Source organism: Phoca vitulina, unplaced genomic scaffold (assembly GCF_004348235.1).
Source record: "Phoca vitulina isolate PV1807 unplaced genomic scaffold, GSC_HSeal_1.0 scaffold46, whole genome shotgun sequence".
NCBI lineage: Eukaryota > Metazoa > Chordata > Mammalia > Carnivora > Phocidae > Phoca > Phoca vitulina.
In genome coordinates, this window is record NW_022589749.1 from 10,486,802 (window position 1) to 10,512,503 (window position 25,702).

The 25,702-nt window shown below is 48.2% G+C and overlaps 2 protein-coding genes across 6 annotated transcripts; one reads left to right on the top strand and one right to left on the bottom strand.

The window, feature by feature from the left end:
* The first annotated feature begins 1,338 nt into the window (after positions 1-1,338).
* DDX55 (DEAD-box helicase 55) lies at positions 1,339-15,571 on the top strand. Of its 3 annotated transcripts, XM_032431285.1 has the most exons (15): positions 1,339-1,502; positions 3,822-3,872; positions 3,966-4,052; positions 4,911-5,002; positions 5,082-5,144; positions 8,021-8,170; positions 8,746-8,935; positions 10,120-10,202; positions 10,424-10,645; positions 10,976-11,107; positions 12,094-12,186; positions 13,273-13,387; positions 13,855-14,023; positions 14,327-14,619; positions 14,842-15,571. In XM_032431285.1, the coding sequence occupies exons 1-15, from the start codon at positions 1,395-1,397 to the stop codon at positions 15,016-15,018; spliced, it is 2,025 nt and encodes a 674-aa protein (XP_032287176.1). In that variant the 5' UTR covers positions 1,339-1,394; the 3' UTR covers positions 15,019-15,571. The 3 variants fall into 3 exon arrangements, with proteins under 3 accessions (XP_032287176.1, XP_032287177.1, XP_032287178.1); XM_032431286.1 differs by lacking the exon at positions 10,424-10,645; XM_032431287.1 differs by lacking the exon at positions 14,842-15,571 and having other exon boundaries at positions 13,855-14,028; positions 14,327-14,460.
* On the bottom strand, positions 14,035-25,663 carry EIF2B1 (eukaryotic translation initiation factor 2B subunit alpha). Of its 3 annotated transcripts, none has more exons than XM_032431295.1 (10): positions 25,523-25,663; positions 24,105-24,206; positions 22,703-22,839; positions 22,477-22,593; positions 20,584-20,696; positions 19,958-20,026; positions 18,700-18,775; positions 17,512-17,637; positions 16,554-16,766; positions 14,035-14,419 (listed from the first exon to the last, which is right to left on the bottom strand). In XM_032431295.1, the coding sequence occupies exons 1-9, from the start codon at positions 25,533-25,535 to the stop codon at positions 16,602-16,604; spliced, it is 918 nt and encodes a 305-aa protein (XP_032287186.1). In that variant the 5' UTR covers positions 25,536-25,663; the 3' UTR covers positions 14,035-14,419; positions 16,554-16,601. The 3 variants fall into 3 exon arrangements, with proteins under 3 accessions (XP_032287186.1, XP_032287185.1, XP_032287184.1); XM_032431294.1 differs by lacking the exon at positions 14,035-14,419 and adding an exon at positions 15,727-16,144; XM_032431293.1 differs by lacking the exon at positions 14,035-14,419 and having other exon boundaries at positions 15,727-16,766.
* Positions 25,664-25,702: the final 39 nt, after the last annotated feature.

Consider the following 25,702-nt stretch of genomic DNA (forward strand, 5'->3'; position numbering starts at 1 on the left):
TTCATTTGGAAAAAAAGTTGAGTTATACTCAACTGCCTGGTTTATGGATGTGGGAAATAAGTTTAGGAGAGATTCAGTATTTGTGCAAGGCCCTCAGATAAGACAGGTGGAATCAGAAATTAGATCTCTGCTCTTAGAAACTGTTGCTCTTCCTCTATTACACTAAGGGCCTGCTAGTAATAAAATAAACTATCATTTGTTGAACATTGTGGAATGTACTGGCACTATGCTAAGTGCTATATGCAGTCTGTCTCATTTATTCCTCAAAACAGCCCTTACCTTGGGTGCTATTATAATCATTTTGGAAGTAGGGAAACAGGCTTGGAAAGCATCCAAGGGTCCAAAAACTAGTAAGTAGAGCCCCAAACGCAAATGCAAGTATGCTCTTTCCCTCTGCCTTTACTTTCAGAACTGTGGAAGTCCCATTTTATAACAGTTGTCAAAGGTATTTTGAAGTGTGATCCTGTTTCAGTGTAAACGTTGCCTCAGGCTTTTTATGTTTCACTTCATTTAGTTTGTGATGACCGGAATCTGTATGAGTACTACTCCCATTTATCCATCCTAAAAATATTTGAGTGAGTGCTGTGTTAAAGAAATTAAAGAAAAATCCCCATTGTCGTGGGATTTACCTTTTAGTGGGGAAGACGAACCTACTATGCCAATTGATCTGCATATTAATGGTAAGTGCAATGGAGGAAAAGTGAGGCAGTGTGAGCGGTTTTAGTGATTAGGAAAGGAAGGCCTCACTGAGATGACATTTGTAAGTACGGAGCCCAGCAGGCACCAGGCGGTGAGTGAAAACTGCTGAACGAATGTGTGCGTGGACGAATGAGCGGCCCCGGCCCATGGTGAACCCGGGAACGGGAAGATCATGTTCTCGTGTGGGGCTCTAACTTTCTCGGAAGTAAACCAACATTTTTGGTGTACCGGTCCCTGGGTCCCGACCATCACCCGATTTCGCATATCCGTTGACCTGGGGCTCCAGGCCCGGGGTACATTTCTGTCCATTCCCGCCAGACCCACCTGTCCCTTGGCCAGGACGCGGTCTTGTGCTGCCACCTGCCTCTGATGGGCGCAGAAAGCCCGCGAGCCGGAGCAGAATGCCTCCGCCGAAATGCCTGCTCTCGGTGGGAAGGCGCCCGAGCCAGGGTGGCTGCGGAGGACATACGGAACCACTCGGGCCTGGGCCCCGCCGCCCACTGTCACTGCCGGGCGGTCAGCTTTTCCAGCTTCGGCAGCGAGGACCCTTTCCCCGCCCTCCGGAACTCTGCTGCTAGAGCGCGGTTGCCGGCGGTCCCGCGGGTGGCCGGAAGCGGAAGTTCTCGCGGGCGGCGCCCGGTGGCATCCGGGTGGCGTCCGGGTGGCGGCGGCGGCGCTGCCAGAGGGGGCGAGCCATGGAGCACGTGACGGAGGGCTCCTGGGAGTCGCTGCCGATTCGGCTGCACCCGCTGGTGCTGGGTGCGCTGCGGGAGCTGGGCTTCCCGTACATGACGCCGGTGCAGGTACCCGGCGCTGCCGGGCGGGGAAGGGTCCTCCGTGCGCCGGGGCGGGGTGGGGGGTCAGGCGGGGCAGGGAGGCTCCGAGCCTGGGACTTCTGCCGCGTCTTCAGGCTGCCCACCCTGGTTAATGACCCCGGCGGGGGGGGGGGGCCCTGACCTCCGCGACCCCTCCGCCTGTGAGTCCTGGCGCCCAAGTGCCCGCTGCATCCGGCCCTGCCCCTCTAGCTGTGAGATCTCGGCCAGGTGACTTAACCTCTCTGTGCTGTTTTCATCTTACCTGTCTCGTCGGGTTGCTGTGAGACTATGGGAGCTCAGTAAATACTACCTGCCGTTTTACTATGTGGGCCAAGGGAAGGGTTCTCGCCCAATTTATTCATTTACTCAAAAGATACTTGTTGAGGACATATTGTGTATCAGGTTTTCTAGGCTCTGGGGATTTTGTAGTGTTGGTCCCCAGGCATGGGCCTTATTTTCTAATGCAGGGGAGGGAGAAAGGAGTAGAAGAATACGGTAATTTCAGTCGGTGATAAGTGTCACTACAGAACTAAAACACAACGATGTGACAGTGACAGAGGTTAAGGTGGTGTGTTAGGGAACGCCCCTCCGAAGGTCACTGAGCTGATGCGGGAATGATTGAAGAGCTGGCTGTGGGGTGATTGGGGCAGGATATGCCAGCAGAGAGAAATGCCAGTGCAAATGTCCTGGGGCGGAACAGAAAAAAGGCCTTTGGCAGGAGCATCAGGCGTAGTGTAAGAGATGAGCAAAGTAGGGTCCACATTGTGCAGGGTCTTGGAGGAGTTTGTGTTCTATTTAAATGCAGTAGGAAACCATCTTAATGGGAAACTGTATGAAGGGAAGGGAGGTGACTGCTGTGTGGAGAATGGACTTCAAAGGTCAGGGGGCCAGTGTCAAGTGAGGAGAGGTAGCAACTTGGAGTAGAGAGGTAGCAGTAGATGCTGAGAAGTGAAGTTCGAGAGAGGGCTTGGGTTGTTGGGGGGCCAGATACAGGGGTTACCAAAGAGAGGAATCTAGAGGGAGTCTGAGGTTGTTGTCTTCAGCAGCTGGGTGGATGGCGGTACCGTTTACTGAGATGGGGAAGGCAGGGAGAGGTAACATGTTTCCGAGGGAAATTCAAGAGTTGCTGAGTTGAGATGCCCATGAGATCCTCAGGAAAGATGAGGAGGAAGCTGGAGATGAACGTTGGGAGTGCTGGGAACCCTGCCTTGGGACTGTAGTGCAGGGAGGCCCAGTCCCTGCCGTCAGTGTCGGTAATCAGGGGCTGTGCCGGCCACTGTGGGAGTCAGCAGACACCTGCGGCTCTTGAACACTTGAAATATGGTGAGTCCAAATTGAGATGTTCTCCAACTGTAAAAGGTACAATGGATTTTGAAGACTTAGTATAAAAAAAAGGAATGGAACATATCTCATTAATTAATTTTTAAAAATTCATTACATGTTGAAGTGACAATAGTTTGGATCTCCTGGGTTAAATAAAACACATTAGTAAAATTCATTTTACGTCTTTACTTTTAATGTGGCTACTGGAAAATTTAAAGCCATGTATGTGGGTCACATCATGTTTCTTTTGGACAACAGTCTAGAGCAGAGTTTCTCCGTCTCGGCACTCTTGATATTCTGGACTGGCAAGTAGTCTGTGGTGGGGAACTGCCCTGGGCACGGTCAGCTGTTTAACAGCATCCCTGGCCTCTACCTGCTACGTGCCAGTAGCACACCCTCCCCGCTGTGGGTTTTGACAACCAGAAACATCTTTAGGCATTGCTGCATGTATCTCGAGGGCATAGGAATCATCCGGGTTGAGAACCACTTGCATAGAGGTTGCTAGAAAAGTGCTACATGTGCTGTGATGGGTGAGCTCAGGCTCTGAGGACCAGGAGTGGGGTCCTGAAAGGGATGACCTCAAAGCTGAGGCCTGAGTCTGCTTTTCACAAGATCTGGAGGTCCCCTGCAGTGTTTAAAATGAGAGGGTTTATTGGAATCATTGTTTTTTGATATGAGAGCTGGAAGGGACCCTAAAACTCAGTGTCTTCAAATACTTCCTGGTCCAGAGAGGAAAAGGAGGTGAGGCAGGGCTAGTATTCAGGACTCCCGAATCCCAGCTCAGCTCGCTGTCCCCTCCACACTGTGTAGACACTGCTGCTGTGTTGCCTCTGAGCCCATCCCCTGGGGTGCCTTGGGGTGACTGTAAGAGTCTGCATTGTGGTGGGGTCCATTGTGACGCAGACCCACTGTGTTCCTAGGTCCTTGGGCTACCTCCATGGAGTCTGGCATTCTCTAACCTGGGCTTTGCATCTCTTTCTCTAGTCTGCAACCATCCCCCTGTTCATGAAAAACAAAGATGTCGCTGCAGAGGCGGTGAGTACCTCATGGAAACGCAGCTTGTCCCCCTGTTTTCCCTCCAGAATGAACTGTGAGGAAAAGCAAACCAAATTTTCTCCATCTTGGCAGGTCACAGGTAGTGGCAAAACGCTCGCTTTTGTCATCCCCATCCTGGAAATTCTTCTGAGAAGGGAAGAGAAGTTAAAAAAGAATCAGGTGAGGATAGCTAAGTGGCTTATTTTCACTTAGTCATTGTAGAGTTCACAATTCAAAGAAGCTGGTCAAAAGATTGAAAAAAAAAATCTATCCTCCTTACTTGTAGATACTGTATTTCTGGATTTGCCTGCTTGTTAAAATTTATTTGTGGCTCCCTAGATCAGTACTTACTGTGTTTTCTCACTCACTCACGGATTTGTGCAGAGAAGCAAAGAATCGGGAGTCACCTGCTGTGCACGTTCCCAGCTGAGTCTGAACAGGGCAACGCTCTGCCTTCTTGTTTTAGCTCTCAGGCTGTAAACAGGCATCCTTCTCACAGTTTACCCCTATGATTTTTGCATTCTTGCTGGTGATTTCAGTGTTTAAAATGGCCTCAAGTGTAGAGCTGAAGCACCGTCTAGTGTTCCTGAGCGCCAGAAGGCTGGGATGGCCCTTTTGGAGAAAACAAGTGTGCAAGATACGCTTCATTCAGGCAAGAGTTATAGTGTGACCGGCAGCAAATTCAGTATTGATAAGTCAACTACATATTATTCACGGTGTCTTTAGACAGAAGCACACATAAAACCGGCTTCTGTATTGATTGATTCATTGACAAAACATGACCCGAGGCTCGCCGGAACCTGACCCAGCATTTCCCCCAGAGGCAGCGTTTCAGTATTTTCGAAACCCGTGTTTGTCAATAATGAGAACTGGCTGTGATCCAGCGCAGTCACTGATAAGCACTGGGACTGGTGCTGAAGAAGCCCAGAAGTGCTGTTCCCCTGGGAACTTGGCTCTCTGAGGTGCTCGGTCCTGGCGTGTGGGTTCAGCTCTGCGGGCCCACTCGGCTCATTATTTCCTTTCCCTGCACATGGGCAGGTTGGGGCGATCATCATCACACCCACACGGGAGCTGGCTATTCAAATAGATGAAGTCCTGGCGCATTTCACGAAGCCCTTCCCACAGTTCAGGTGAGCTGGATGCACTGCCCCTGTTAGCCACAGGCTGTTACTGTGCCTGACCTGGCTGAAGACCTTTTTCTTGTTTTAGCCAGATTCTCTGGATCGGAGGCAGGAATCCTGGAGAAGATGTTGCAAGGTTTAAGGAACAAGGGTAAGTTTGCTTGCTTCTGCTCCTTTCCTTGCTTGTTTTTGGCACAGAACCCAAGAGGAAGTGATACCTGGTCTAGGCCTAACGGGGAGCACTCCCTTCGGCAATCCCCTCTCCCTGAAAGGTTTTATTCTCCAGGCCACCCTCCCATTTTGCCTGCTGGCTCCTTCTCATAAGGTCCTGATGGGCATTTCCCCTTCAGTGAGTCTCACCTTGCAGAGGAGAAGGGAGTCAGGGGGTGGTCCCCCTTCTCTCTCCAGGCTGACTGTATGGGACTTACGGCCCTTGCTTTTCTCACTCGGGGCTCTCTAAGTGGTCTCATCTCACTCCTGGTGGTCCCCGACCTCACCCCGAGTCCCAGACCTGCAGGTAGCTGCTTGTCTGCCTGGCATCTCCTGGGCATTTCCAGGCTGTTGCAAACATGTCTGGAATGGGTGTTTTTTATCCCCAAATGTGCATGTCATCTGGAGTTTCTCAGTCATCTGTCCACCCATGTGCTTCTCCTGAAGTCTGGGAGTTGGCCTTGACACCTCACTGTCCCTTCTATCCCCGCCCCTGTTAACCATCACCGAATCATTTACATTTTCTCTCCAGAGCACACATCTCTAGCCCTTTGATTTTCTCCCTTGCCCCCTCTCCCACTCTGATCTAGACCACTCCGTCTCTCCTGGGCTCCTGCAATAGCGTTCTCTCCTATGTGTTTCTACTCTTGCCTTCTTATAATCCACTGACCACAGAGCAACCCAAGTGGCCTTTTCAGAATGCCAGCCTGATCATGTCACTCATTGAAAACTCTTTATTGGCTTCCACTGGCCTTTAGGAAGGATCCTGATGTTCGTACAGGGCTTGCCAGGCCACCATTCTCCACTGCTGCTGCTCTCTCACGCCTCTGCTGCCACACAGACCCAACTTTCCTCTAGAGCACTGCGTGGGCTAGGCTCCTCATGTCCCCAGGCAGGCCCAGTGGTCAGGGCGCTGTCTGTCCTGCAGCGTTGCATCTTCAGAGCCTCACACGGTGCTGAGCACACACAGGTGTTTAATAAACAGATGGGTATTTGAATACATGGTGGCCATCAGCCCTTTGGATTTTTTTCAGTCCCACCATCAATAAGGTTTATTATGAGCAGTGATAGGTTTTGTGCCCAATTTGTTAGAGAATCTTAATAAAGAGAACTGTTTCTATTGAGCATTTGCCGTGTTCCAGCTATCCTGTGAGATGCTTTTTAGCAGGGGTCACAAAGTCAAGTTCTGCAGGGGTCAGAGGTGTGAAAGGGCGGGGGTGGGGATGGGATGAGTAGGAACTGCCCAGTATGTGGCCAAATACTTATCTCTAGCTGATAGTTGCCTTGAGGGATTCTGGGCTCAGTATTGTCAGATACTGAATTTTTAAAAAAGAATATGGAATTCCAGATTTTTATGTGTTAGCTCCAGACTTCTTTTAACCATTGACATGTAATTCACATTAAAAAAAAACAAAACAAAACAGGGGCGCCTGGGTGGCTCAGTTGGTTAAGCCACTGCCTTCTGCTCAGGTCATGATCCCAGAGTCCTGGGATCGAGCCCCGCATCGGGCTCCCTGCTCTGCGGGGAGCCTGCTTCTCCCTCTCCCTCTGCCTGCCATTCCCCCTGCTTGTGATCTCTCTCTCTCTCACTATCTCTCTCTCTCTGTGTCAAATAAATAAATAAAAAATAAAAAAATAAAAAAAAAACAACAACCAGAAAACAAACAACTTCTTGGGAAGCCTGGCTGGTTCAGTCAGTGGAGCATGCAACTCTTGATCTTGGGATTGTGGGTTTGAACCCCACGGTGGGTGTAGAGCTTACTTAAAAATAAAATTTAAGGGGCGCCTAGGTGGCTCAGTTGGTTAAGTGTCTGCCTTCGGCTCAGGTCCAGGTCATGATCCCAGAGTCCTGGGATCGAACCCCACATCGGGCTCCCTGCTCAGTGGGGAATCTGCTTCTCCCTCTGCTGCTTCCCCTGCTTGTTCTCTCTCTCTCTGCTCTCTGCCAAATAAGTAAATAAATAAATAAAATCTTAAATAAATAAAAAAAATAAATCTTAAAAAAAAAAAATCTTTCTAAAAAAAATTTAAAAACTCCAAAAAACAAAAGAACCAACTTCTTGCAGGTCAGCCAGTGTGTAGGGGCCGTATTTGGCCTTTCGTCCGTGGCTGTGATCTTTAACATAAAATTCTCTCTAAATCTGTTAACGTTCTCATTTTTTTTTTTTTTTAAAGATTTTATTTATTTATTTGACAGAGACAGAGATAGCGAGAGCAGGAACACAAGCAGGGGGAGTGGGAGAGGGAGAAACAGGCTTCCTGCTGGGCAGGGAGCCTGATGTGGGCGCTCAATCCCAGGACCTGGGATCATGCCCTGAGCCGAAGGCAGATGCTTAACGACTGAGCCACCCAGGCGCCCAACATTCTCATTTTATAGATGAGTTACCTGGGGCCTAAAGTGGTTGAATAACTTGTTCTAGGTCAGGGGTCAGCAAACCTTTTCTGTAAAGGAACAGATGGTAAATATTTTAGGTTTGTGGACCACATGGTTTGTCACAGGTATTCAGCCCCACTGTTGGGGTGTGAAAGCCACCACAGACAATGCATGAACGGATGGGCATGGTTGTGTGCAGGCCAGATGTGGCCAGCGGTCCAGCGTGTGCTGACCCCGCCCTGGCTCTTGGCCCGGAACCCGTCTGCCTCCCTCATGGCCCTCACTTTTCTGCCCTGAGCCCTGTCTCCTCACTCATGGCTGTATTTCCCTTTACTGGAACTTAGATGACTTGGGGGGGGTGCGGTTTACAAAACTTGGTATTTGGAATCACAGATATTCCCTAGATCCAGAGAGTGTGGTAAATGTTGACTGTGTTTTCAAAGTGGGAACATCGTTGTGGCCACTCCAGGCCGCCTGGAGGACATGTTTCGGAGGAAGGCGGAGGGCTTGGATCTGGCCAGCTGTGTGAGGTCCCTCGACGTCCTGGTGTTAGACGAAGCAGACAGACTTCTGGACATGGGGTTTGAGGCAAGGTACTGGACTACGGGCTTCCTTGGCTTTGGGTGATACTGGAGAAAAGGAGAGCAAAGTGGAATTCTTTTACCACTTTATGACTGCCTTTCTTGGCCTCATTTGAATTTCAAATAATTAGGTTGTTTGAACCTTCAAATTCTAGCACACAATTTAAGTTCCAGTTCTACTTCTTAAGATGCATTTTCCTTCATGATTTCTTTGAAAGTTTGTGTGTGTTTTGAATAGCTTTATTGGGATATAATTCATATATCATACAATTCAGCTACTTAAAATGTATAGGTCAATGGTTCTTAGTCCCAAAAAGTTTTTTGTCTTCATTCTCTTTTAATTGCCCCACATGATAAAAGTATAATTATGTGTTCATATTGGAGAAAACTTGGAAAAACGAGAGTATAAAGAAGAAATAAAAATAAATAAATAAAAATTGCTCATAATCTCATCCCCTGGTTAACGTCTACTGTAAATACCGTGACGGCTTTTTTCCTAATCTTTTAAATATCTGTTTAGTATCATAAAGTGGTATTTGTTGATGACGCTGATAAACGAGGGATTAAGTTTGAGCCCTCTTTTTTAGCATAAACACCATCCTGGAGTTTTTGCCAAAGCAGAGGAGAACAGGCCTTTTCTCTGCCACTCAGACGCAGGAAGTGGAGAGCCTGGTGCGAGCGGGGCTCCGGAACCCTGTACGGATTTCGGTGAAGGAGAAGGGCGTAGCGGCCAGCAGCACTCAGAAAACTCCTTCCCGCCTGGAGAACTACTACATGGTGTGCACTGATCTCCTTGCTGATTCCCGCGGGTCGGTCATAATGCTGACTGGGGTCTACTGGACAGCGTGGTGTTGAAATCCGGCAGGCTCACCTGAGCTGGGGGGCCTTTCTCATTGCTGGCGTTTCTGGGCTGGGCTGGTGAAGTCAGGAGCCCGGCCTTTCCCAGGCAGAGGGAGGGGTCCGTAGGTAGTGTGCGTGGCTGAGCGGGTGCCAGAGCAGGACTGCCCAGGACAGAAAGCCCAGGTACACATCTTGGCTTTGTCCCTTACTAACTGAACTGGATGCACTTACCTGTACATAGGGGGCTCCAGTACTACCCACTTCATAGGTTGTGGTGAGGACTGATGAATACAGATTAGGCCAGTGCTTAGTACGTAGTTAAGTACTAATAAATGTTAGCTTTGGACATACACCATGGCTCTGCCGTTTGGTATTCATTTCAGTGATTGCATTTAGAGAGATCTGAGTGTGTGAGAAGAAATTCCAAATTGAGAATTTGGTTTTGGTAAAAATAGGGGGCATGCATACAGATGGGTTTAGATGTCTCCCATTTAGGGGCCTGAATGGAGCGCTTGATAATATTAAGAGAGACTGGAGTCTCTCTCTGTGGAGGTCTTTCAAATTTTGTACATTCTCTTCTGGAAACCTGGTTTCATCTTAGAGCAGTGATTTCTGAACATGGAGATGTAACAGTCTCCTGGGGGCTCCTAAATAATATGGATTCTTGGGTCCAATCCTAGACCTACTGAATTTGTATGCTGTGCCCAAGAATCTGCATTTAAAAAAAAAATCTACCCTGGAGGGACACCTGGCTGGCTCAGTCTGGAGAGCGTGCAACTCTTAATCTTGGGGTCATGAGTTCAAGCCCCATGTTGGGTGTAGAACTTACTTAAAAAAAAATCCACCCTGGATATAGCTGGTGTGGTCCCTGTCCGTATACTGGGATTTGGGGACGATTGCACTAGATGACTGTGCGTCTCTCCGTTACATGACTCTGTGACTTGAATGTGTCAGCAGCACATGCTGATACCCATTCTGAGCTAGGTAGACCAATTAGCATGTGTTCTATCAGTGGAGGAAATCAGATTCCTTAACATTTAAGGCTGAAACTGGAAACAGCTAAAGAGATTATTATCGTCAATAAGTTTTTTTTTTAATTGGTTTTCCTTTTTACTTTGTAGGTATGTAAGGCAGATGAGAAATTTAACCAGCTGGTACATTTTCTTCGAAATCATAAGCAGGAAAAGCACCTGATCTTCTTCAGGTAATCCTTCTGGATGTTGTGGTAGGAGAATCTGGGGCTCAGCCACATCCAGAATGTACAGATGCACGTAGCCCGAAGGTTTGGAATTCTCTCAGGAACGTGTTTGGCTGCAAGTAACTGAAAACCCAACTTTTGTGGCTTAAGCGGGAGGAGTTATTTTTCTCCTGTAGAAAGAAGGCCAGAGGTTAGGCAGGTCCTGACATTGGGTTATGTCTCCCCAGTGTCCAGGTCAGTATTTCTGCGACTATCTTGGCCTTTTGTTCATGTCTGTCCCTTCCTGGTTTGAAGATGGCCACAGTCATGCCCGCTGCCCCGTCTGCACTGAAAACAAAGGAGGAAAGGCAGGGGGAGGGGAAGGGCATTCTTCACATCAGAAGAGCAGAAAGCTTTCTCAGAAGCCCCGCTTCCCCAGCTGACTCAGGCTTTCATTTCAGGGGCCAAAGGTGAGTCACTGGGCAGCCGCTCCCCTCCAGAGAGGCAGAGGAAATGTGTGTGTAGCTGTCCCAGCCTCTGCCGTAGAGGGAGGCAAGGGAGGAAGTGGCTGGGCATGGCCTTGAAGCAGCCAGCCCCATGGCTGCCACAGTGGGGTTTTGTCCTGGTGTCAGAACCCCAGGAGGATTTCAGATATAGAGCTTAGGGTGGATGATGTCAGTAGCCATTCTCCCAGAGAGGATCGGGTCCTCTCTGCTGCATCTGGTGCTTGCCGCCTCCCTCCCCCAGCAATAGGGGACCCAGGTGGCCAGCGACTCTGAGCCCGCTGTCCCGTCTCGCAGCACCTGCGCCTGTGTGGAATACTATGGAAAGGCTCTGGAGGCCCTGGTGAAGAGTGTGAAGATCATGTGCATTCACGGGAAGATGAAACACAAGCGCAATAAGATCTTCATGGAGTTCCGCAAACTGCAAAGGTGAGTTAGCTGCCTTGGAGCTCACTGTATGCTTTGGCAGGTCCCTCTGCGTCTCAACCCTCACACGGGCTGTGTTCTCTGCCTAGAACCCTTGTTCTCCTCTGCCCAGTTATCACACCTGCTCTATGTGGCCCCGGGGACCCCGTCCCCGGCCTGACCCCGTCATCCCTAGTTATCACCAGCTTCCCTGCAAGATCGTAAGCTCTGTAAGAACAGGGACCTGTGTGTTGTGTTCACTCCTGGGTTCCCCAGTATCTGGCCCAGCGCCTGGCCCAGGGGGTTTTGATACCTATTGGTTGAACGGGTGGAGGGTGTGGATGGGAGCGATTCATTGAAGTCTCGTAGGTTGTCGTCTGGTCACTGCACAGTTGGGAGCTCGCATCTCTCAGTGGCCATAATTAATTCTGCATGTAGAAGTAACATTTTTCTGCTTTTCTAAGAGCCTCCTGGCTGTGTTGTTAAAAGCACTCTTGTAGACAGAGTGATAGAATGGATTGTTACACCTCAGGATTAGACTTACTACAGTTTTTGGTTTGTTTTAAAGAAAAGTATGCTAATTTAAAAAATTCTTCCCTGGTCTCCTCCCTACCTCCTGTTTTCTTTTTTTTTAAAGATTTGTTTATTTGACAGAGACCTAGCAAGAGAGGGAACGCAAGCAGGGGGAGTGGAAGAGGGAGAAGCGGGCTTCCCGCCGAGCAGGGAGCCCGATGTGGGGCTTGATCCCAGGACCCCGGGATCATGACCTGAGCTGAAGGCAGACGCTTAACAACTGAGCCACCAGGCACCCCTACCTGTTTTTGTTGGGAATTTGTAAAGTCCTAGATATCCTTAGGAAAAAAAGTCAAAATGTGATTCCTAACTGCTTGCTTCTGTGAGAGGTTTGGAACCTGTGCATTACTGTCGTCCTCCTCATCAGGGCTGGGAAAGACTGGCGGTGATGACGTTGGTGGCCCCCTTGCTCAGAATGGTGTTTTCTCATTTTCTAGTGGGATTTTAGTGTGCACGGATGTCATGGCCCGAGGAATAGACATTCCTGAAGTAAACTGGGTTTTGCAGTACGACCCTCCCAGCAGTGCAAGGTACTGAGTGACAGAACGTGACCCTCACTGTCAGGAATCTGGCCCCACGAATTCTGAGGAAGATATGCATAATGATGTTTATCAAAACATTACTTTAAATAGCAAAAATGGATGAACAGGTGAACTGTCAATTGGTGTGTGAAAATAGTGATGCCATAGTATGCAATTTGTTATTTTCACATGATTTTTTTTTTTTAAACAATGGCTTAATTTTTTTAAAGATTTTATTTATATGACAGAGAGAGAGGGAGACAGAGATAGCGAGAGCACAAGCAGGGGGAGCGGCAGGCAGAGGCAGAGGGAGAAGCAGGCTCCCCCGCTGATCCCAGGACCCCGGGATCATGACTTGAGCTGAAGGCAGACGCTTAACCGACTGAGCCACCCAGGCGCCCCTCCACATACTTTTTAAAACTCTTGCACAGGGGCGCCTGGGTGGCTCAGTCGTTAAGCGTCTGCCTTCAGCTCAGGTCATGATCCCGGGGTCCTGGGATCGAGCCCCGCATCGGGCTCCCTGCTCCGCGGGAAGCCTGCTTCTCCCTCTCCCACTCCCCCTGCTTGTGTTCCATCTCTCACTGTGTCTCTCTCTGTCAAATAAATAAATAAAAATCTTAAAAAAAAAAAATAAATAAAATAAATAAAACTCTTGCACAAGTGCATCTGATAGATGCTTAAAGGAAAGTAATACATGACACTGTATATGAAAGTCTTACTCTCCCGTAGCAAACATATATTCCTCATAAATGCTTCCAAACACGGGAAAATGTGGGGGAATAGACTTCCTGAGCGGTAATGATCATTACAGGCCACTTTTCTTCTCTATACTTTTTTTATGCTTTTGTCTCCCAGTTTTCTACTAGGACTGTGTTTTACCTGTGTCATCAAATAGGCATACATGTAAGAGTTTTCTAGTTCACATTAAGTGTCTTGCAGACCCCTACCTGGTTTGCAGTCCATATTTAACTGCCAGCTCTTGTGTTGTGACCCTGGTGAGGGGCGGGGTTGGGCTGAGCCGTGGAGTCTGGCAGCCCTGGGCCCCCGCTCCGCGCACTCTCACATGGTGATCGTGGTCCTGTCCTCCATTCTCAGTGCCTTTGTACATCGCTGTGGTCGTACAGCCCGCATCGGCCACGGCGGCAGCGCGCTCGTCTTCCTCCTTCCCATGGAAGAGTCCTATATCAGTTTCCTTGAAATTAACCAAAAAGTAAGTGGTTTCCTTTTTTCATATAGCATGCCCAGCGACAGGATACTTGGTAGGGTTCTTTTCCAGCAAGCGGTCCGGAACTTAGAGGAGGGGTTGCACACTCTCAGGGGCCAGGTGGTGATGTAAGGGCAGGAGCTAGCTGGCCTCACGGCTGTGGGGAGGCACCAGCCCCGTTCAGGGTGGCAGCCACTGCTCAGCACCAGCCGGTGCCAGTATACTTGGGAACCCAGACCTGGTGTTGGATACTTTCCAACCAGAAATCAGGATTGTTATGTAAAATTGATTTTAAACTTTTCTTAAAAAAAATGTCAGGCCAAGTAAAATAATTGGGAATTTGGGCTTCAGTCAGTGTCTCTGATTAAAGATTACAATAAATTGTTTTGCCTTTGGTTTTGCACTGGCTCTGATGGGGTTTTGGAGGTGAGGGGATCCCAGACAGAGGAGGTGAGCATGTGGTCTGTGTGCAGTGCCCCCTGCAGGAGATGAAACTCCAGAAAAACACAGGAGACCTCCTTCCAAAGCTCAAGTCCATGGCCTTGGCCGACAGAGCTGTGTTTGAAAAGGGCATGAAGGCCTTTGTGTCCTACGTCCAGGCTTATGCGAAGCACGAATGCAGCCTCATCTTCAGATTAAAGGGTAAGGTGCGCTTCACGTGATTGTCTCCTTACACACCTGCAGCCTTACAAGTAGTGCGGGTGTGAACCTGCTTTGTCGTAGAAAAACGTCAGGCGTATGTCAGGGTTAGTATAGTCTTCCTAGGGTTTGTGTAGACAGAACAGACTCGTTGCCGAGTATTCCTTTTTGGTAAAAATGTAATTCTTTTAATTCTAATTAAAATGAACCCATTAGATCATTCGGTTAGCCAGCAGCCGTCTTCCTTGGGTTGGTGCTCATGACTCTATTTTGGGTGTGCTAACTCTGCCGTTTTGGTCGAATCAGATCTTGATTTTGCTCGTCTTGCTCGAGGGTTTGCCCTGCTAAGGATGCCAAAGATGCCGGAGCTGAGGGGAAGGCAGTTTCCAGATTTCGCGCCTGCGGATGTTAACACAGACACCATCCCATTTAAAGATAAAGTTAGAGAGAAGCAGAGGCAGAAACTCCTGGAGCAACAAAGAAAAGAGAAAAGAGAAAATGAAGGGAGAAAAAAATTCATAAAAAATAAAGCTTGGTCAAAGCAGAAGGCCAAAAAGGAGAAGAAGAAAAAAATGAATGAAAAAAGGAAGAGGGAAGAGGTACCGTTTTTCTTTATTACTTGAACACTCAGCTGAGAATTCTGAATGAGTTTTATCAAAATAGTGTCTAGTAGTGGGGAGCGCGTGGCGCTCTCGTATTCTGTATTCTGTTGGGCCTCGGGTGGGAGCATGACGGGTTTGTGGAAGCTGATCTGAGAGTGTGTTGTTGCTGTGAGAACACGTCCCTGAGAAATTCGGTGGTTTGTCGCTCTCTGCACTTAGGGTTGTGATATTGAAGACGAGGACATGGAGGAACTTCTCAATGACACGAGGCTCTTGAAAAAGTTTAAGAAAGGGAAAATTACTGAAGAAGAATTTGAGAAGGGGTTGTTTTCGAGTGGCAAGAGAACAGTCCCGACAGCAGATCTGGGGATCCCTGATTCGGAAGAGGACTGCTGACATTGGCCCCGGGGCACACACAAGTGCAGGGATTATGACGAGTGGCCCTGCACCCCGCGCCCCGCACGGTGCCACGTGCTTTCATCGTGTGCCATACTGCAGCCGGCGCCCGAGCGAGCCGTGTTCACACTGGGGACGGGGCGGGGGGGGGGGGGGGACGCTTCACACTCATGACTGTTATGAAAACCACACCAGCCTTTAAGGCCAACGGAAGAGTGTAAGACTGAGTGTAAATAACAGGTCAGTATTTATTCTGATGGGTCACATCTTAATTAAAGCTCATTTTTCTGTGGCTATTTTATACTTAACTTTCTAACATAAAGACACTGAGGTATACTTGATTTTTGGCTTTTTAAGTTTCCTAGTGTTTTCAGGCAGCTGACCTTCGTGGGTGTCCTTACCCCTGGACTTGAGTTCTCCCTCGAGGAACTGCACAGAACACCTGCGTGGGGCAGCTGCTGTTCCTGGGGTTTTCTTCTTTTCGAAGAATCGTCCCCACCACAGTTTTGGCGGGGGGGGGGGGGAAAGGAAGCAAGTCATATTCTAGGGAAAAAAAACTATGTGTCGAATAAACTATTTCCTTTCAATTGTCCTGAGTGTGTGAATGTGGCTGCAGTGTCTTTGCCAAGATGGCCAATCCCTTTGGGCCTCGGGTAGCGCTCAATACTCATACAACACCATATCAAAATCTTTCATGTAATTTATTTGAAAAGATGGCTGAGTTTGTCCCCAAGTACAATTTTTAAAAAGCTGTTCAGGGATCAAACACGTTTAAAGGAAATTCACATCTTCCACAGATGCAGACTTTCAAGTTTACAGATGTTCTGGAAGGTCTTCATATGTGTGAGCCACGGAGGCTACTCCTGCTAAATGTTACCTTCCTTGGGTTTTCTGGGTGGTTTCTGGTCCCGTCTGTCCCAATCTCGAGGAGGGGATGGCGGCCCCAGGCTCGTGGTCACCACTGGAAGCCTGATGTGACTTCAATCCGGTTTCCAGCCTCTCATAAGGCACCGTTTGTAACGTGTCCTGGGTGCCTGTTGGTTCCTGCAGGGGCGCCTGGCTGCAGGTAGGAATGCCTGCTTTTGCAGGCCTGCATCTTTTTAATCGATGCTTTTGGCAAATCAGCCTGGAGTGCAGGGAAGAAGGGAGGTGGGCTTGCGCATGTCTTTCATTGGTTAAGTAGCCAATAATCTAACTTGTATTTCTGGAAACCGGAAAGTGTCTAGAAACCATAAACGCAATTCAGGTTGGGTTTTAAGGAAACCATGAACGCATTTTAGATGGGGCTGAAATGGATAAAAAAAATTTTCCAAGTCTTAAGGTTTTAGGTCCTTTGTCCCTAAGTCTTCATTAAAAAAAAAAAATTCAGTTTTAGGGGCATCTGGCCGGCTCAGTCAGTGGAGCATGGGACTCTTGATCTCAGGGTTGTGAGTTTGAGCCCCACATTACGGTAGAGATTACTTAAAAATAGAAGCTTTAAAGAAAAAAAAAATGTAGTATGGCCTGGCTCACGGAGGGGTCAAGAGGCTACTCACCCTGCCCCACGTGCATCAGCTGTGCGCCTGCAGGAAGGGAGCCAGCGGCTACAGATACAGCTTGATGAGCTCGTCGCTGACTGCTGAGGGCGTCAACACCCCCAGGTCTGTAAACAGCAGTGTTATTAAGGAAGGGGAGGTGTAGTCGACCCATGGGTGCTCCTCTTTGAGATCCTGTTTGGTCTGCATAGTCTTCAGGGTATCTGCCTTATACTGAGGAGACAGGAAGCACGTGTTGGTTTTCCCCACACACCCTGGGCTCAGAAGTGGTGTGGGCTTGGCCTGAGCAATCCGTGTGCTACTAGCTACTACCTGCAAGTGTTCCCTGCATGGGGGAAGCCAGCCGGGCAGGACGCTGGCGAGGAGGGCGGAGGGCGGAGGGCAGCGCGGCGGAGCCAGAGGATGGCGGCCTACCGGCCAAAAACCCAAACCGTGTCTCCCCTGACTGGTGTGCTGGATTCACAGCTCCAAACCTCTCGAGATAACAATTTCGAGTCTTTACAGAGAGCTTACTGTGTGCCAGGCCCGTGCCAAGCTTTTCTCCTGGATTATCTCAGAGCTGTCATAACGCTCAAAATGCACTTCCATCTCATTTTACAGGTGACTGAAGTTCAGAACATAAAATGAGAGCATCTGCCCCAGGCCACGTGGTTAGTAAGCGGTGGGGTTGGGGGCTGAGCCCAGAGAGTTGGCTCCAAAGCTTGGACTGAACCATCAGCTTTCCCTGCGTCCTCGCAGCCCCCTCTCAGGCCTAAGAGAGACTGAGAGATTGAAGTTCTGGGGACAAATGGGACTCTCCGAGTCTTGAGCTCAGCCAACAATTGATCTTTGTGTCCCAAGTGTTTGAGAAACTAGTGATGGGAGGGGAGTAACCTACTGAAATATTCTTACACGGCTTCTTCCCAAAGGTTTCAGTTTAGACTCAAATACCCCTTCAAATATGTAAAAAAACTCTTGCCTTAAACTTATCTGGGACATCCTGCTGGTTTAGTGGGAAGAGTCGTACAAACTTGAAACTTTCTGCAACGACATAAAAAGGCTTGTTCTGGGCTTTGGCGCACACGGCCATCTGGTTGGTTCCAATCTGGAGAGTCAGAGAAAAAGTAGAAGGATGAGATCTTATAGCATATTCGAAAGCGTGTGAGTGAACATAATATATGTAAGTCTGGCTTTGGAATTAGGATTTTTAAAAAAGATGACAGAATAGACTTTTCTCTAAAGATATACAAATGGCCAACATACACATGCTCAAAAGATGCTCAAGATCCTCGTCATTTGGCAAACACAAGTCAAAACCACAATGAGATACTACTTCACACCTACTAGCATGGCCATAATTAAAAAACCAAAATAACAAGTGTTGGCAAGGATGTAGAGAGACTGGAATGCTTGTACAGTGTTGAGGAGAACGGAAAAGAGTGCAGCTACTATGGAAAAGTCTGGTGGGTCCTCGGAATTATCAAGTGACCCAGAAATTCCACTCAGGAATGTACCCACGGGAACTGCGAACAGGAACTCAAATAGGTAACTCTGCACCCACGTTTGTAGTAGCATTATTTACAAGAACCGAAACGTAAAACGACTCAAGTGGACAGGAGTCGGTGGACAAACCAATGTGCTCTCTGCGCACAATGGAATGTGACTCAGCCGTAAAAAGGGATGATGTGCGGACACCTGCTACAACAAAGATGGGCTTTGAGAACGTCATCGTGCTGTGTGAAATCACGCCCCTGAATTGTACACGTGAACACCGAATGTTATGTATATTTCACCATGCAAAAAACAAATGATCATGAAATCTTTCCATGTTAAGCAAGGAACAGAGAAATTTTAACACCACACTATATTGATGTCAAATATGCCCAATTAAAAAAAAAACCAACAACCAAACCCAATTCCAGTTAAAACAGTTTTTGAGAAAAGATAAACTGCATTCTCATGATTCACATAGATCAAAGAAATGTGACCAAAATTTGGCCACTACAGTGGCCTCTGGGGACTGGGAGACAATTTGCTGCGACGGTGAGGTCTGGAGGCCACGCGGGGCTGGATGAGCGAACCCTAACATCTCCTGGTACCGCCAGGATGTGGGTCAGTGACCCCTCCCCGCCTGGAGCGAGGAGCTGTGGGGAACTGACGTTCTTACCTTGTTGATAATGCCCCCATTTTCAACAACTCCTTCAGCACCAACTATGACAAGATCCACTTTCTCCATGATATAGCTAAAGAAATTAAAAAAAAAAATTATGCTCTTTTCTTGGCTCTTATGAGTAGCAGCATCACCTGCAAAGATTAATACTCCATTTTCACCACCGAAAGTTCCTCTCCTCACTTACTTTCTTCAAAAGAGCACTTAACCCATGAGACCACGCTGGGCACTGTTGGCGGTTTGCCAGCAGGAGCATGAAAACGCACTGTGATCACAACCCCCCAGTGAATGTGCCCTCCACACGGCCGCCCAGCACACGCACGCGTATAGGTGTGGTGACCGACGCGAGGATTTCGTGACCCGGTATTATCCTCACTACGTGTGGTACCCTCTATTTTCTGATCTACTTCAATAGAAGAAACAAAAATTTAAGAACCTGTCGTGATCTGAAGTTGGAAGAAAATGTTATGTAATTCAACAATCTTTCAGCTAGGGTGAAGGCCAATTTACCTCTGAAAATGACCAATTAAGTAGAATTCTTCAAAATGCTTTCTTTTGAACGCATTCCTAATTTCCTTAATCATCTGCCTTATGTGTTTGTTTTTTTTTCCCCTCGAGGGACTTTTAGTCCTGTTTTCTTTTGTGAGGTACACTGACAATTCACAGAACGTGCGTCCTCAGTTTTAGAAGCGAAGTTGCATGAGTAAGTCAAAGAATCCCAGAGTGCCACTGAGGACAGCCCATGCCTTCCGCTGAGGACGGAGCACTGATTACGTGTGCTGACCCTAACCCGGCTTTTGCACCTTGCTCTTAAAATGCACCATAAGGGACTCTGGGTGGCTCTGCTTGTCTGCCTTCAGCTCAGGTCATGATCCCAGCATCCTGGGATCGAGTCCCACATCGAGTGCCTTGCTCAGCGGGGAGCCTGCTTCTCCCTCTGCCTGCTGCTCCCCCTGCTTGTGCTCTCTCTCTCCCCGACAAATAACTAAGATCTTTAAAAAAAAGATAAAATGCACCGTAAGACTACATAAATGACTCCCATTCTCTGCAACACCCTACAGCTCGTCTCCTGCATATACCATCAAGACCTTTTCACGAGCTTGCTGGTTTAATGCAGCCATCAATGCGGAGGCAGAACATTACCCAGGGCAGTTTTATGAATGGGATTCCAACCTTCAATCGGAAACCCTGCTCCAAGCCAACCCTGGGAGTGGGTGACGACAAGTAACGGTGCTCAGGGAGGATGGAAGCTTACCCAACAGCAGCATCCAGGACCACGGTGACAGGGACGTTGAGGTGGTAGAGAGCTCTGGCCATTTTCTTACTGGAAAATGACATTTTGAGAATGTTAGAGGAAGTCCAAGAAAGTCCCGTAGTGGCATATGATGAGTCATTTAATTTGGACAATGGTAAATCACATTAGCTTGAAACTCAGTTCATACTCAGGGATTAAGGGGCACGTCCCAAGACTCTGGAATAAGGAAACAAGAATTTGGGTTCTTAAGAAGAAACTATGTGTTTCAGGAAAACTATATTCTTGGGGACTCTGGGTAGGAGATGCAAATTCAGCAAAAGAGACAGTTTTTTTCTTTCATTATCTTCTGGATGGAGATGTGAATTATCTACTCCTTGATAAAAATCTTTCCATTGACATATCTATTGCTGTTCCTCTGATTTAACTCCTAAACACCCTAGATCCTGTACGGTGGCCTACTGCCACTTCACAGAGCCTTTTCTTCGGGGGTAGGAAAAGGCACAAAGGCGAGGCTGAGTAACTGGCCAGTCGCGGGCCATGTTCTGGGGCTTCCTACCCAGGGCCTAATCCTTTGTTTGCTCTTTAAAATGACTGCTGGGCCCAGAACCAAATGGAATGATACTTGCCCCGATAAGTCAGGCTGTGACTCTGTGATGTACACACTGAAACGCTTCTTGGCCGCCACTGCTGCCTCCAGAACTCTCAGGACCACTCTGGAGTAGGCGTGAGTTAATATTCTCTGCGGACCAAGAAAGCTCCGTCAGAAGGGCAAGCTTGGCAGCGATCATGCGCACCCTCTGCCACGCTAATGCCCGTTCTCGGTACCCCCAGGCTTCCTGCTATGCTGTCTCACAAATCAGCTACAATCAGAAGCGAGATCCTTGATGGCCCATCTGTTCTGGGTCACCTCTTCCCACAGCCAATGCAGGAGTGGAATCCCCACGTGGTGTTGCTCGCAAGATGCAAAAGCCTCTGTGAAGGCTCTGTCCGGCTCCTTCGGGCTGGCTTTCCTAGTTCTAAGACATGGTGTGCACACTCAGGCCCGCGGCACATGGCAGGCTGCAGCAAAGAGGACAGACCGAGCTCCAGCTGTTGTCGCACGGTCCCACTGTTGCCAGATGATCTCATTTTTCTCTTGAAAATCCAAGACAGAAGTGTTGGCTAACTAATTTTTTTAAATTTGTAAACACCATTTGGGGGTAAACACAACCCATCTGCAGGCCAGATCCAATGGGCAGACACTCACTTCAGCTCCGTTCTAATGAACAGACTACGCGGATCTGTATAACGCAAAATGGATGGACAGAGCGCCCTAGCTCCTTTCTGGGCCTCGCCTGGAAGCTTGTCAGCGATGCAGATTCTCAGCCGCCCCAAGACCTGCTGAATCAGAATCAGCATTGAGTAAGATCCCAGGTGGTTCATCTGCAGGTTCCAACGTGGGCAGCTCTGCCCTGAATTCAGCCTAAAGTCAGCACTGATGCAGGTGGGCATTAACACGCTCACATACACCAGAGCACGTGAAACCTGCAGAACGCTGAGCGCGGGAGTCTGGTGGAAGCAGAAGGCCTCATCGAGAGGCGGTCATAATCTTGCCTCCATGTGGCCCAAAGCGGCTTTGTTCGCAACTGGCTTTTGTACAAGTTCTGCTCACATCTATTACGTCATTTCGTGAAGAACACACTTCAAAGGTTGGGAAGGGGATAATAACACAGAGGACAAGATTTCAGAGTCAAAACGCAAGTAAAGAATTTTATGGTCCGTGGAGGCTTGGATGGCAGAAGAGGGACGCCATGGGAGAGACATCATAAAAGTTTTACTGCCCCTTTGCTGGGGGACTGGCTTAACTTGCAGCTCCCATCCTCACTTCACCTAGAAACCCTTGGCAGTTCTGCGTCTATGAAATAGCACTGGAAATGAAATTAAAGACAACATCCCAGCCCAGCGCTGACCTTCACCGGGAAGACAGTCAGTATGAACCAGTGCCAACAGCTGGGAGGTGCTGATTTAATTTCAATTTAGTATGTACCCAATAATGAAAACACTTCTTTGGTAAAGACATCTTATTAAACCATGAACCATCCATGCTGTCCCAGTGGTTTTTTCTCTTCCTGTTTATTTTATTTTATTTTAAGTTTATTTATTGTTTTTAAGTAATCTCTACACCCAACGTGGGGCTCAAACTCACGACCCAGAGATCAAGATTCCCACTCCCTTCTGACCAAGCCAGTCAGGTGCCCCCTCGGCCTGTCTAGTGTGACAACCTCTGGAGTAACATCTACACATCTGTAGAGCGCTTACTATGTGCCAGGCATAGTACAGAGTCTTCAGATCATCTCAGTACCTCTTTCCACAAAAACCTGATGAGGTAGGTGCTGTTATCACCTTTATTTAACAAATGAGAAAACTGCAGCACAGAGAGGTTAAGTAACTTGTCCAAGGTAACACAGCGAGTAAGTGGCAAAGGAGTCTAAGTCCAAAGTCCTTGCTCCCAATTACTACACGTGAGAAAATCTACTCACCGCCCCATCTTTGATGAAAGTATGGCACAGATCTGCAATTTTATTTCTCGATTGGGATGTTCTCCTGAGAAAAAGTTCTCCCCGCTCAATCATGATCTTTTTACATTTAGAGTAATCCTAGGAAGAAAAGAGCAAAATAAGGGGTAAAGGTGAGATCCAGGTAAAGCTGAGAATACCTGCAGCTCGACACAGAAGTAGAAAGTAACCCAAGGAGGGCAGGGCTTACAGAGTATTCCAGGGAAGTCAGGCTGATGAAGCGCAGGAAGAGCTTCCCGCCGGAGGACACGGCCACGGAGGAGTCCACGTCACACAGGGTTTCTATGGCACGGGTGAGATTCGCTCGCAGGCCCTGGATCGTCTCCCCTGGATGGATCACATGAGGAATGCGGTGTTCAGGTTAGTATCACAGCCCCTTGGTGGGTCTGTGGTTCATACATTTATGCAATCAGTGTTTACTGCATGCATCCTGTATGCAGAGGCACATCAGTGAGCAGACAGGGTCCCTGCTCTGATGGGACTCCCCTTCTAGTGGAAGCAGCAGACAATACACAAGCACACAAAGAAATACACAAGTTACAGACTGAATGAGGACAGAAAGCAGCAGAATGATGAGAAACGTGGGGCTACTTTAGACAGAGCTCACAGGGATGGCCTCTGGAGTGGAGGCCATTTAAACTGAGATCTGAGTAAGAAAGGATCCAGCCATGTAAAGAGCCAGTGGGACCTGAGATGGGAACAAACTTGACATGACAGAGAGAGGCCACCAGGGCTGAAGCACAGTTTAGTGAGGGACGGCATGGAAGGAAATTAAGCAGAAGTGGCAGATGAGGTCAGAGAGGCGGTGTAGGCAAGACTTAGGTGTTTGGGTGTTATTGGAGGTACAATGGGAAGACAATGAAGGTTGTCTTAGAGACACATGTCTTTAGGCCAGCCCTTCGGATCAAAGAAGGCATTATTATTACTATTATTCTTATTGTTATTTTGCTTATAAAAGACGTATGCTCGACCAAGAAACTTATATTTACGACGCCTGAATGAGTAGGCGATCACAATGAATGACGCTAATACTAGAATTCTGGAACACTCTGTAGCAACTGCACAAATTCTGGCACAAGACAGAAGCTCAATAAACACAAAGCTGAACTATTGCTATAATTTAAGCTTCATGGTTAGCTTGATATATATAACATGGTCACTCTTGATTCAAAGTTGATCTCACTTATGAAAGGGGACCCATTTAATGATAACTGGTGGGCTCTTTGCAAATTAAAATGAAGACTGAAATGAAGGAGAAGTTGAACTTGGAGCTGCATTACCTTAAGTAGGCCCTCACGCAGTCTCACTTTCTACATTTCTTTTTTTTTTTAAGATTTTATTTATTTATTTGACAGAGAGAGAGACAGAGAGAGAGAGCATGCACATGTGCACAAGTAGGGGGGAGGGGCAAAGGGAGAGGGAGAAGCAGACTCCCCACTGAGCAGGGAGCCTGATGCGGGGCTCGATCCCAGGACCCTGGGATCATGACCTGAGCCAAAGGCAGACGCTTCACTGACTGAGCCACCCAGGCGCCCCAACTTTCTACACTTCTGACAGTTACTAGAGGAGTGTTCGAATATGACCTTCTTCACCTTGATCTCTCTTCAAGAACTCCAGCAAAGTCCGGATGGCAGCTACTGCTGAGGCCATGTCAGGATTTTCTTTCATCTGAGACTTAAAGTATTCAATTAACTCTGGGGAGGGAAAAAAAGTGATTCATCAAATTCATTTAGCAGGATGTAAGACCAGAGAGTTTTCAATGACTGCTGACCTTAAGAAACAAACTAATTTTATTTATTTATTTTTAAGATTTTATTTATTTGAGAGAGAGAGATAGAGAGGGTGTGCACACACACATACACACACACATGAAAGGGCAGGCAGAGGGAGAAGCAGACCCTGCTGAGTGGGGAGCCCAATGCGGGGCTCGATCCCAGGACCCTGAGATTATGACCTGAGCCAAATGCAGATGCTTAACAGACTGAGCCACCCAAGCACCCCAGAAGCAAACTAATTTTAAACATACTTTCTTTTCAGGGTGTTTGGCTTCAGGGGCATTATAAATGTTGATGGGAATAGGGATGACACCACTTTAGCATTTACCAGCTGTCTTTCTCATTTTTGAAAAAGCTATCTGTGCACAAAAGGCATAAAATTTAAGCACCACCACATGATAGTGGAAGGTCATCCTCCCTCTTATCCTTGACTACAAGTCTTGGGAGAATCCCAGAGTCAATCACTTTAATCAATTTTCCCTCCACCTGTCCAGACAGTCTGTGCCAATTCAAGCCTGTTCACCTACATGTGTACATATGTACATATGTACATGTATATGCAGAGATCCATCCCTTTCTTATTTTTTTTTAAAGATTTTATTTATGTATTTGACAGAGAGAGACACAGCGAGAGAGGGAACACAAATGGGGGAGTGGCACAGGGAGAAGCAGGCTTCCCGCTGAGCAGGGAGCCCGAGGCGGGGCTCGATCCCAGGACCCTGGGATCACGACCTGAACCGAAGGCAGACGCTTAACGACTGAGCCACCCGCCCCTCTTTTTTTTTTTTTTTAAATGAGAAGTATCATATATGTTAGTTTGCCCTTCTGTTTCACTTAATAAAACACCCTGATAACCATACTAGATGAGCACATCAAAGACGTCTTTAAAAAAAAAATTCTAGTACCAGATCCAATAAGGCGGGGAATCTTACTCATACTTCACATATGAGGGAATCACGACTGCCGAGATCTGCACACCTCGTCTAAATCTCCCTTTTTTGGAGGAGGGCGCTGTAAAGCGCAGGGACAGGAAGGTCTGGGGACACCCTCAGGACCCATTCCCTGGATACAGGGACCGCGAGAGGGATCGAGTCGCCCCGAGAAGCAGCACATCCAGTCCAGCAGCCGAAACTTGGAAAGTGACTTCTGGCCGAGCCCAGCCTGGGCGTGCCAGACGGAGGGACCCCCGTGCGGCTCCGCTTTAGGCCCAGCAGGCCCGTCCCGTCCCGACTTACCATTGCTGTCCATTGTGTTCTCCGGATCGCGCAGCCCGAGGGGACCGGGACAGCCCGCGCTGCCTGGACGGGCCCCACGACCACGGGGTCCGCAGCCACAGAGACTGACAGCACGCAGCGCGGCTCCACACTCCACTTCCGGCGCCTTGGGGGCGGGGCCGGGGGTACGGCGCGCGGCCT